This window comes from Miniopterus schreibersii, assembly GCF_964146895.1.
Source record: "Miniopterus schreibersii genome assembly, chromosome: 15".
In the NCBI taxonomy this organism is placed as follows: domain Eukaryota; kingdom Metazoa; phylum Chordata; class Mammalia; order Chiroptera; family Miniopteridae; genus Miniopterus; species Miniopterus schreibersii.
In genome coordinates, this window is record NC_138115.1 from 46190971 (window position 1) to 46203409 (window position 12439).

General features: G+C 46.6%; 1 protein-coding gene across 1 annotated transcript; it reads left to right on the forward strand.

Annotated features, from left to right (window-relative positions):
• The first annotated feature begins 2570 nt into the window (after nucleotides 1-2570).
• RPSA (ribosomal protein SA) lies at nucleotides 2571-8568 on the forward strand. The gene is made up of 7 exons (XM_081159269.1): nucleotides 2571-2645; nucleotides 3461-3625; nucleotides 4559-4677; nucleotides 6040-6285; nucleotides 7023-7151; nucleotides 7273-7438; nucleotides 8406-8568. The coding sequence occupies exons 2-7, from the start codon at nucleotides 3493-3495 to the stop codon at nucleotides 8498-8500; spliced, it is 888 nt and encodes a 295-aa protein (XP_081015395.1). The 5' UTR covers nucleotides 2571-2645; nucleotides 3461-3492; the 3' UTR covers nucleotides 8501-8568.
• The last annotated feature ends 3871 nt before the right edge of the window (nucleotides 8569-12439 follow it).

Sequence of the window (12439 nt, forward strand, 5' to 3'; positions counted from 1 at the left end):
GAAACCAAATTTTGAAGAGGAAGGCTCTGAGTTTTGTTCATCAGAAATGGACATTAAAAAAAAAAAGATGGAGACAGTTGTGCAGAGGCTGTGAGATGGGAGGAGAACATGCGCTGGGAGCCACAGCCATTCTCTGACAAGTGCCTCTTACGCCAGGGCTCCTCGCTGGGACCTCCTATCACCACAGTACCGTTTCTAGCTTTGACTTCTTTCCTTGCCAAGAATTTTCACAGTGCAGATTAGTTGTCAATGACAAAGTTGTTTTGGGGGGAAAAAAGATCTTAGTATCTTGTGGAGAAACAAACACCTAAACATATTTTACAGTACAGCGTCCTGGCAGTTACAGTAACGGAAGGCTTTCTTCAGACCAAGGTGCGCAGGGAAGGGAGCTGCTGAGATGGTTTGGGAGTGCCCCAGAAGGCCCTCCCCAGCTGTCCTGCAGTGACAGAACTGTCCTTAAACACCAGCCATTCAGTTTTCATATAACTTTTTTTTTTAATCCTCGCCTGAGGACATTTTTCCCCCCACTGAATTTTTTTTGGGTGGGGGGGAGAAACATCGACATGAGAGAGACAGATCCATTGGTTGCCTCCTGCCCTGGACTGGGAATCAAACCCGCCACCCATGGGCAGATGATCTAACCACTAAGCCAAACCGGTGAGGGTGTCAAATAGCTAGTAAGTCTCCCTTTTGTGAGAGCCCAAATGTCTCCAGATGTTTTTAGCAGTTTCTAAAGCCATACCCCTAAGTTTACTTTTCTTCTATGTCAGCTTTGTTTCAGAGCAGTGGTGTTTTGTCTCAATTTAAGAACAACCTGTGTTCCTCATCTAATATTTCAGAAATACTGAAAACAGAGTGACAAACCCACCCACATCTGTACTTGTATATCAGTGGTTCTCACCCTGGCTGCATATTAAAATGATCTCAGGAGCTATTTTTTAAAATCGGATTTTCTTGGTTTGGGGTTGGGTATGTTGAAAGCTCTGCAAGTGATTCTGAGCGCAGCTAGGGTTGAAACCTACTGTATATGTAATTATTAATGATCTGGCTATTTAAAATCACCTTTTAGTGTATAGGGCTTCAATCTTTTTAAAAAGAATCGCCCTCATCCTCTTAATTCTCTTTTGTACCACAGAACTTTATTTTTTTAATGGTTGTACAGTTTTGTATTGACAGAATAAATATTTATAAACCTACTGATGGATATTAGAATTTTTTATACCAAGAAAAAAAATTCTCATGCATCTGTGTAGTCTTGTCCTTTTAATTTTTTTCAGGAAAACTTCCCGTAAAGTGAACTTTTTGTTAGATGGGCCAGGTACAGAAACTAGGGTACAGAAACTCACCAGGGCAGGAGGCCCTGCATGCCTAGCAAGGGGAAAACCTGGGAAAACAAGAACCTTGTCCCCAGGGTGACCTACCCTCCCCCAGCAGATCGCTGGTCACGTGCTTTAGACCTCTGTGGACTTTTCCTCCCTAAAGATAACAACTAGGCCTCAGTTGTTTTTCAGCTCCAGGCCCAGAAAAGCTGCAAAACCAGACAAGTGGCTCTGTGGCAGCCTCAGCACCTACACTGACTAATGACCAGGGACCAATCAGTGGAGCCCTTGACCCTGACTGCACACCCGGAAAGCTGATGACTATTCTACTGAGACACTCCCCCGACACTTCCCCTAAGATATCCACCTGCAAGAAAGGTAAATACACTCAGGACAAAGGACCCAGAGCTAGCTCCCCATTAGGGGAGCAAGCCAGCGCCATCTCCTCCCTTCTTTCCTCCGAGGGGACCCCCACACACTGGCAACCAGGGGCGCAAGGGGCAGGAGCACCTCCTCCCCGGCTTACCCCTGAACGTGCCTCCAAGGTCCCGGGAGCAGCCCTGCCTGGGCTCTCCGGGTCCTTCTTCCACGCACCTGCCTTATCTCACCAGTCCAAGTGTATTTCTGCTGCCACACGGACCCAGCACCTTGGCCTCAGCGCCGTGCAGCCCTCCCCCTGGACATCCCCCCCCCCCCCCCCCCGCCATCCCCTTTCCTCAAACAAACGCACTTTTCCTTAATCCGCCCTCTGTTCAGCGTGCCCGCGCACCACCGACCTCAGCCTTTCGCTTTTAGAATCTTAACTGCACTGCTAAACTGTCCTCCAAAAAACTGAAAATAACGTCCGCAGCTGCTGCGCCTCAAACACGGCGACTTGTGGGTTCCACACTCCGAGCTCCCACGTAGGGACACTGCAGCTTAGGTGGGGGACGCGCTCGAGTTCACGTCCGGACAAACGCCTGGGGAAGAGCTCGAGTCCTGGCTGGGTCGCTGCAGGCTCGCGTCGGGACCCGGGTTACAGCAAGAGCCCCGAGAGGCGGGCCCCGCCGCTTCCGGGGAGCGGGGGGAGGGGGGGGTGCCCCAAGTTGTTCTCCGCACCGCTGGGACCAGGGCGCCCCCTACCGTCCGCTCCGCGAGTCCGCGCCTGCGCCGTCAGCCAGCCTCCCGGAGGGAGAAGGCCCGCCCCCAACGCTCCCCTCGGGCTCCACCCTTCTTCCGCCCGGCTTTTGTTGTCATTGGCTGGCGGCGGAGTATATAAGTACGTCATTTCCGCCCGCCAGGCCTTTCCGCGCTACCCAGAGAGGGGTCCATACGGCGTTGTTCTCGGTGAGTCGTCCGTGAGGTCCCCTGCGTCCCCCAGGGCCACCTGAACCACTTTCCCGCGCACACGAGGGGTGCGAGGCCCCGGGAGGAGCTTCTGCGGGTAGAGCGGGCCTGGCTGGGCTCGGCGCGCTGCGCGCCCGCCCGCGGCCCGCACGTGGCCGGGCTGGGCCCGCGGGCTCCCACAATGCCCCTGGCGCGCTCGGCTCCGAGTGGCGCTGGAGCCCGGGCTCGCGGCTGCGCGCGGGCGCGGGGGCGGGGCGCCGCGCTGCGTGTCTCGGGGACCCGGAGGCCCAGGCGCCGCCTCACAGCTGCCACCTGGGCCCGTCGGTGTTCTTCCCTTTGGTGTTAAGGTTCCTGGCAGGGCTTGGAGGAAAAGTAGCTGTTGTCGCGGGAGAAGTTAATTAAAACGTGCCCCCCTACAATCTGTTTGAATATAAACCCGTTCGCATCACTTACCTTCGCTCAGCCTGTGTTCTCGAACATGGCTGCTCTTCCCACGTGTGGGGGTTATCTCGGCTCATCTAATAACTTGAACCGAACTCCTGGGTACTTTGGGAAGTGTTAAGTCTCAAGTCACTGTTTTTACTTAAGTTACCTGGTGGTTTGCCCACCTCCGCACCACTCAGCAAGATTTGCTGCAGTGGTGAGTGTAACAGAGCCTGCTCAGTTGTGTCTCATCCCACCGACCAGGCGCAGTCTACAGGGTGTGCTAGGTTGCAGTTCAGTGCGCGGCTGCTCCACTCGAGAGTGATGAGGATGTTCCTGCTCCCCTGCACCGTGGGAATGAAAGGACTGGGTTGTTAACTCTTGTTTTTCAGGTTCCCACGTAACTTAAAGGGAAACTTTCACAATGTCCGGAGCCCTCGATGTCCTGCAGATGAAGGAGGAGGATGTCCTCAAGTTCCTTGCAGCGGGAACCCACTTGGGTGGCACCAACCTCGACTTCCAGATGGAACAGTACATCTACAAAAGGAAGAGTGACGGTCAGTCATTGCCTTAGCTGCCTTTGGTTTGCTGTTTTGTGGTTTTTGGGGGTTTTTTTTGCCTTTCTCGTTTAAAGGGCAGATTGTGACCCTGCTCTTCTGATGGGTAGTGTTGGGTGAAGTAATTTCTGAGTCTGTCTTGGAGGGCTCTCTATTAAGTAATAAATAAAACCACCTCCTAGATTGGAAACAGACTTTAAAACGAAGTGTTTTGGTGGTTGTAAGGAAAGGTTCCTGGGCTCCCATGGGAGAATAGGGCACATGCTAGGCTATGGGACTTGAGCTGGGCCATGAAGGGGGAGGTGTGAGATAAGATGAGGAAGCCCGTTTAGCTGAGTTCCCCCTCCAGTAGTGCCTTGTATTTCATAGGTGCTGATACAGGTTTGTTTAACTGAATTCTGAGGAAAGCAGAGCAAGAGATGGAGAAACAGTGTGGCTTGGGAGGTATTAGAAGAGGGAAGATAGGTTATGGTGAGTGTGGAAGGCATTGCGGTTGGTAAAGCAGTTATTCATCTTGGAGATGCAGCCACTGAGGGATTTCGGCCTGGGAGTGGCATGCTGTGAAGGAGTTTTAGGTTGAATTTGCTCTCAAGGCAGGTAAGAGGAAAGAGTGGTGAGAGGCCAGGAAGTGGGCAACAACTTTTAGGAGTCTGAATGGGGGCCTGATGAAGGTTAGTGCAGGGAGAGAGAAGATGGCACCTTGGCCTACTGAATCAAGGCTGCACACTATTAAAGCTCAGGGTGGAGGCCAGTCTTGGCCAATGAACTTTTGAGTGTCGGAAGTGTGCTATATTAATGGCAGGAATTTCGCTGACACCAGTAGAGCTTGCCTCTGTGACTGGGGTTTGATAGTACTCTCTGCCACACACGACTTTCAGAAGAATATCCATTTGCAAAGCTAGGTCAGGGGCTTAACGCCTTTGCTGTCCCTAGGCATCTACATCATAAATCTGAAGAGAACCTGGGAGAAGCTTCTGCTGGCAGCTCGTGCCATTGTTGCCATTGAAAACCCTGCTGATGTCAGTGTCATATCGTCCAGGAATACTGGCCAGGTTTGTGGGACAATATGCTTGGTTTTCATTATGAAAAATAATAAAACTTGTAGATATTTTGGGTTGTATAGAAGAATATGGGAATAACCCAGGATTTCACTGTACAGAAATGTTGAGTTGTCAGTATTCAGCGTTTTCAGCATATATACCACTTGACACCTGATGATATGTTGACCTTCATTTTTCATGTCATGTATTTTCTTGTACCACTAAATATTGAGAAATGACCATATTAAAATGACTTGCCACATTTTACGGTAAAGTACTGGATCAAACAATTTTGATAGCTGCAAAGTTTTTCAGAAAGATTTCTAAGTATGGAACTAGCCCTTGTCCAAGTTTCATAAGCAAGAGTAAGAATTTTTACGAACTTAAATAAAAAATGCCCCCCTCACCCCCCATGGCCAGTGAGATAAAATTTGTCTTTTTTGCCGGTTCTCTTTTGGAAATTCTTTGTTCTTTTTCTGTTGAGAAAGCTCAGATTGCGTAAGAATTTATTTATAAGAGTTCCAATAAGGATTTTATGCACTCCATTTCTAATTTTTAAAAAAATGCTTGACTTGGATTTGAATAGCTTTTAAAGTCATGTGGATAGAATCCTTTTGTATTTCATTGATTAGATTGCCAGTAAAATTAGTTCCTATTAACTTACTGTGTGTTTTGTGGAGTTAGGGGAGTGGTTATTCCCCAGAGGCTGGCTTGGGACGACCCCTCCAGTTGGGTGCATGGTAGAAGACAGACACTGCTGTAGAACGAACTTGGGGACCACTCTTGCTTCCCTCAGCAAAAATTTCTAAGCATCTGCATTGATCTAGGCTGTATTGCTAGGTGCTTGGGATATAGCAGGAAAACAGCCAGTCTGCCTTCTGGAAGGGAAACAGGAAATAATAAGCTCTATGGAAGAAAAGGGTGAGGGAGGGGAGCTGTGAGTTAACTTGACCAGAGCTGAAGTGCTTACTGGTTACCAGGCACTGTTGTGTATATTAACTTAATTGTATAACCCTGTGAGGAACTTGGAGGCACATGAGTAAGCTGCCTGTCGTGCACAAAGTGGCCCATGTGGGTACTAGGAATTGGGAGGCTGTGGCTCTGTCCTCCAGGAGCAAGGAAGCCAGAGGGAAGTCGGGGCGGGGGTATGAGTAGCATGTTTCTTTGGCTCTAGTTTTGTGTTTGTCAGGTAACATGGAGGACAAGAATTACTGGAATTTGCTGCGCTCATTTTTGAGGAAGGGGTACATGAGGGTTCTGGCTGGAGATACTCTACTTCATGTGGTTAAAGAACTGGTTGTCACACATTTGCCCTCAGAGAGTTCCTGTGACTTGTCTCAAGAGCATTGCTAACTCTTAATGTTCATTCTTCAGCGAGCTGTGCTGAAGTTTGCTGCTGCCACTGGAGCCACTCCTATTGCTGGTCGCTTCACTCCTGGAACCTTCACCAACCAGATCCAGGCCGCCTTCCGGGAGCCCAGACTCCTGGTGGTCACTGATCCCCGGGCTGACCACCAGCCTCTTACAGAGGCATCTTATGTGAACCTGCCCACCATCGCTCTGTGCAACACAGACTCTCCTCTGCGCTACGTGGACATTGCCATCCCTTGCAACAACAAGGTAACTGCTTTTCCATCTAACCTAGCTCTTAAGAATGAGTGCTCCAGAAACACTGGGCATTCCTCTGCACATTGTTAGAGCTTGGAGTTGAGGCCACCGGTGGCCGATGGACTCACAAGTGTAGGTAGTGTGCTACACGAGGGGCAAGTTTTTCGCTAACACCACAAGGGTCTCTGGCCCAATGAGTGGAGTTTGATAGTAATTCTTGCTACAAGTGTGAGTGAGTGTATGAGAGCTTTAAGGAAAGATGAAAACATTTGAAAAATGGTCTGTTTTCTTCTGCTTTTCTCCATATTTCTTGGTTTACTTGGGCCTCTCAGGTATTACTTGGCCTTTCTGTTTTCAGACCAACTTGATGAATCCTGCTTTTCGATCCTAAAAGGTGGGTTGTGTATGGTTCAGGTTGGTCCGGTTTGTCACTGGTCACAAAACCCTGAACCACCTACAGGTATTTTTTTAAATAACGAATGTCTAGGCAGTAATCTTGGGGTGTTTAATTTTGTTGCCTCCGGTGGAGGCTTAACAGTAGTACTTTCTAAAATCTCAATCAGTTAAGGTTGAGACCCATTGATTTACTAAACAATCTTCCTTGTTATAAACACTTTTATACTAAGGCATGTCTGTTCCCTTGGTGCTAGGGACCTAGATGATGTGGGTGCAGGTTACATGGAATGGGGAGGTACGTGCTGTTTGGAGTTGACCAAGTTTCACTTTCTAATATCCTGGCACTCTTGCAGGGGGCTCACTCAGTGGGTCTGATGTGGTGGATGCTGGCCCGAGAAGTACTACGCATGCGTGGCACCATCTCCCGTGAACACCCATGGGAGGTCATGCCTGATCTTTACTTCTACAGGGATCCTGAAGAGGTAAGCTTCCTCCATGAAGGCTTATGGTCACAAGCAAATTGGACACCTTGGTCTGTGCTTCTTGCAAGTAAACTTTATCAGTCCTTATGAACTTTTTTTTTTTTTTTTTTTTTTAAACCAGATTGAAAAGGAAGAGCAGGCCGCTGCTGAAAAGGCTGTGACCAAAGAGGAATTTCAGGGTGAATGGACTGCTCCAGCTCCTGAGTTCACTGCTGCTCAGCCTGAGGTCGCAGACTGGTCCGAAGGCGTGCAGGTGCCTTCTGTGCCCATTCAGCAGTTTCCTACTGGTATGTGCAGTAAGTCCTCAGTATAATGGACTAATTCGGGCAAGGGCGTGTCTGTTAAAGCCAAAAGCCTATTATATAATAAAGTAGGTTTTCCAAATGCGTATGTTAAAAAATTGACAAGTTAGTTCACCTGTTTTTACTTAGGTAGACAAGTTTGTGTAATTAAAATTAGGTATGTATTAAAAGTTTAACTTCACAGAAGTTTTCTGTATGTATTACAGTAATTTTAAATTTATACTGAGTAGGTGTAGTAAATGTGTGCGTTCACCAGTCACTGCAGGTAAACATGCACACGGCTGGGGCGTGGCTTAGCACACGTGGGAACAGCTACTGAAAGTCATGACCCACGTGCGTGATCACAGTGTGATCATGTGCTAATCATTCTCAAACACTGTTTATGAGCAGTGACTCTTGGATTTAAATATGTAGACTATAGTTATACATATGCAATATTTATATGTTGGCAATAGTTTTTCCCAACAAATGGCCTGTCTGCTAAAATTTGTTAAAATAACAGTATGAATTAATAACAAAACCCCCCCCCTGTTAATTGTAAGCAAGTCTTGGTTAAAAACATTTTAAAATTAACAGGGTGTTAATTTTCACATATGACATATGGACTGGAAATTTTGTTCATTAAATATTAAATCCAAAGTCCGTTAAATCGAGGTCTGCAGAGTTGAGGGTTTACTCTATTATGATACAAGTGCGTCAGGCTGGTGGTTTGGAACGTCTGCTTTTAATAAAACTTGAATGATCTCCGTGGCCACATTAAAAGGTTCGTCCTAATATATTGTATCTCTGCTAATAACTTGAGAGGTTGAAATCAGGTGCATTTGGATTAATCTGGCCTTGGTCTCCTTGAAATGTGTGTCTGATAGAATGCAAGGCAGATTGCTGGTGGCAGGGAGGTGACAAAAATACTATGGGAACAGAGCTGATGGCTTTTCTGGTGTTTTCTTAACAGAAGACTGGAGTGCTCAGCCTGCCACTGAAGACTGGTCTGCAGCCCCCACTGCTCAGGCCACCGAATGGGTAGGAACAACCACTGAGTGGTCCTAAGCTGTTCTTCCACAAACTTAACAGAATGGAAATAAGGTTGATGGAAAATAAACAATTTCTAAAATTTGTGTCCATTTATTTCAGTTTTTGTATTCCAGATCTAGATGCCTGGGGGGATTACTTTAGGTGTCCTGACAAGTGGTTTGCTTTTCACTTGGGAGTTTTCCTGAGCTTCCTTTTTGTGGAAGGATCATATGTGTTCCAAAAATGGATATGAATAGCTGCACATAAGTCTTAACCCTAGAAATATTTTTCCAAGGTCCTGATGCTCTTGACTTACACTGATATCTGTATTGGTAAATTCTGTAGAACCTTGAGTTTAAAATTAATTGGTTTTTCATTGACAGCCTTCCTATTTGCCAGTTCTGTGGCTAATGTATGAGTAACATCTGGCATTGAAGACCCATGTTGGGCATCTATTTCCTGTCACCTGGTCAGCATGTGTAATTTCTCGGAGGGTTATACAAGTGTGTAAAAATTCCATGGAATATTACATAGTGCTCTCCATATTTGCCTTTTTCTGTGCATGTCAATTGTATTAAAAATGTGGCTCTACTGATGTCATAGTACCACTCAGCCAGGTGAAAACCGTTGCCTTGAATGGGAATGGAGCAATTAAGTAAGGTAGATCCAGGTGTTGAGGAGCTTTGATGATTTACATAGATTCATTGTACCCTTGGAAAGTTTACAAAATGTCCCTGTGACTACATTCTCAGGGCCCTTCCAGTGGTGCAGAGGCAGTGAGGGGATCCCACGGCTCAAGCATCATTAGCTTTGTAGAAAGTCTGCCACTGGCTGTGTAGGAACAAGTTTGGAGCATCTGCCATGTCCATCAAAGCTCCAAAGTGCTTGGAGCTCAAACCCATGACGCAAGTGGTCAGCAGCACCTTTGGTGATTCTGGGCTCAGGATGGCTGAAAACGGATAGGTGGAGTGAAAGGAGGCTGGGTGTAAGGAGTGAGGGTTGCAAAGCTCATTCGTCAGCATGTTTCCGGGTAGAGGAGGCTGTTCAGGGAACAAGGAATAGGAAAGGTCCTGTCACAGACTAACTCCTGCCTGCAACAGCTGAACCCTCCCGGACTACCCAGCCCCACCCGGTGCTATGCCTCAAATCCCCAGCCCTGTGTCTCAGTGCCCGATATCTCCTACCTAGAAACCTTGCATTCCTTTTGTGCTTGCCCCCTGGCATTGCCACAGTAGTACCAAACAGGCTTTTATCCCCCATAGAACCTAATTTTAGGGATAAGATGTCTGACAAGGTTATTGCACACTACAGCTGAAACCAGGTGATCCTAGACAGAATTTCTTCTTACCTGGCTGGGCTTAACTTGCTCAGGGCATTACCCTCTTCACAGCCTCCATGAGAATTAGATCCTGCTCATGTCAACAGCTAACAGATTGCCACAACTCAGGACCACAAGCTGGCCCAGACCTGAGGTGATCCCACTCGGACCCAGTTGGTAGCTCATGGCTGCAGAGCCAGTGCCCTCAAGCTCACACAGATGAGCCAGCCCCAGCCTAGTAGCCTGGTGCCTACCTGAAGGCAGGTGCAGAAGCACTGCCACATCTATGATAGATCAGTCTCCAGGTGTTTACCCTGCAACCTGCCACGGGCAACTTCCCTCACTGGTTTTAGCAGCGAGGGTGATTCCCTCTCCCTCCCTCTGCACTGGACTTGATTTGGCCCGATGAGCCACCTTTCCCCACCACCTCTTTATTTCTGTCCACTTGGAAAAAGTTTTCTCGGAAATAGAAACTTACTCAGTGCCCTTGTCTTGGAAACTCAACTTGCTGTTTTTAAACAATGTGTTACTATAAGAAACGTTCAAACCTGTGGAGAATTTTGATGCGTTTATTTGAGCCAAACTGACAACTGCTGGGAAGCAAAACCCAGTGGATTGAGCACTGGCAGGTGCGGCTCGGTTCTTACGTGATTAAGTCCACTAGTTAGGATCTTTCCCCGAGGGTTTTGTTTGTTCTTACTATCCTTTTCTTTTTAATTTATTTCTAGTGTTGAAAGGCTTACAGATTTGCCCTGGGTTTCACATGCAAGAGTATGGACTGTATACTAGAAGGCCAGTCTCTCATTTGAAAGCATGCTCGAGTGCGTTGGCTAGTAAGGCCCCTCAGTAGGATGGTGGTGGTCGTATCCTTGAACTTGTGTTTGCTTTACAAGTTTCTGCAGCAAAGCAGCCCTTCGCCTTTAGGGAGGAGGAACATACAAAGCCTGAATCCGAAGCTCATGGAGTCGGAAAGCAGCCCAAATAAGGAAGAGAGGTATTTATTTAAAAGTTGCCGGGTGTTTGTTTTTTTAGAAAGAGACTCCATAATACATCTGAGTAGTGCATCATTTTTTTCCTGAGTCTCAGTTCCCCGGGGGACCACGTGTCCGCCACCTCAGTGAGCAGCATGAACATACTCTCAAAACTGCAGAATTCTAATGCTTGGGAATTCACACAACGGCATAAACATTTTAAAATCAGGGATAGGAGAAACTTTTTACATACTACCCACCCCCAAACATTTCTAAATGGAGCAGCTCCTTGTTTTTTTCCTAAAATTCACTGAATATGCAGAAAAAGTAAGGTGAATTTGAAAGGTAAGAAAATCCTGTGACCATTTGTATTTTTGCAATAACAAACTTACCAGCTCCATTCTTCCCTGTGATGCCAATTTTAATTATTAAACAATAATTATTAATGAATTAATGTCAACTATAGAATTATTGTTAAATTGTTAGGTGTGAAAATAGCATTGTGGTCACTATTACATACAGTATGTAGTATAATTTGCATATGAAATAATATAGCTGAGATGATTTTTTGAAATTTTTAGAGGAAGGGAAAGAGAAACATCCATGTGACAGCGAAACATCAATCGGTTGCCTCCTGCATGCCCTCTACCAGGGATCCAGCCTGATCAGCAAGAATCCTGTCAAGTGGGTTTAGCCAGAAATCCATCCTTACCCCTGATACTTCCTGAGCAATTTTCCATTCACTGACTCCCTCAGCCTGCGTCTGGGCTGTAAATCCCCACTTGTCCATATTGGATTTGGAATTGAGTCAGTGTTATATTGAAGTCTCTTCTCTCTATTGCAATAGCTCCTGAATAAAATCTGTTCTTAACACTTTAATTCCTGTTCAGCTCTGGTTTTCTTTAACAGCATACTGATCCATTCTTGTTCTGAGCCTCTTTTTTGCTGGAATCCTTGCGTCTTGCTTCCCTGTGTCCCCCCTTTCCTTCCCTGATAGTAGTGTTACAAAGGGTAAAATCCCTGAATTGGGCCCAGAATGTTGAACAGGAGAAGCATGTCACCTGCAGAGTGAATTTTAACACAGCTAGTTGGATAAAATCCAGTCCCTTACATAAGGAACATAACATACATTATTCTACAGGTCACCACCGGCCAGAACACAGTTGTGACGGCACAGGCATAGCGGGGGGAGAGAGCGGAGAGGCTGGGTGTGGAGCTTGGGGACAGAGAGGCCTTGTCCTAGCCGCTGGCAGCTCGGTGTATTCCTCTGTTTACCAAACTTGGGGACTGTACGATCAAGGTCAAAGTTCGGAGGAGACAGACTTGCTGAGAAAGTGAGGACTGAAGGAAAAACGAAGAACCATTTAGGTTTGTTTCAGAAATAGCTTTCATCTTTCAAATCATTAATATGTAGTTCCACCCATATAAAATGAAATGTAGCAGGAGCACTGGGTTGTAGGACCCATGAAATTTAATGCAGGTCCAGAGTTATAAGGCTCAATGGTGAGACCCCCAAATTCTAGGGAAATGATAAAAGGCATGTCTAGGACTGCAGCCAGCATTGTCATGTTAATTGAATGAGATTCATGATTTACAGAAACCATCTACCATAAGGGATAGTTTTTCAAAGTTTTCATGAACTTGAATATAGATGGTAATTGCCATAGAATTGTCTAGATCTAATCT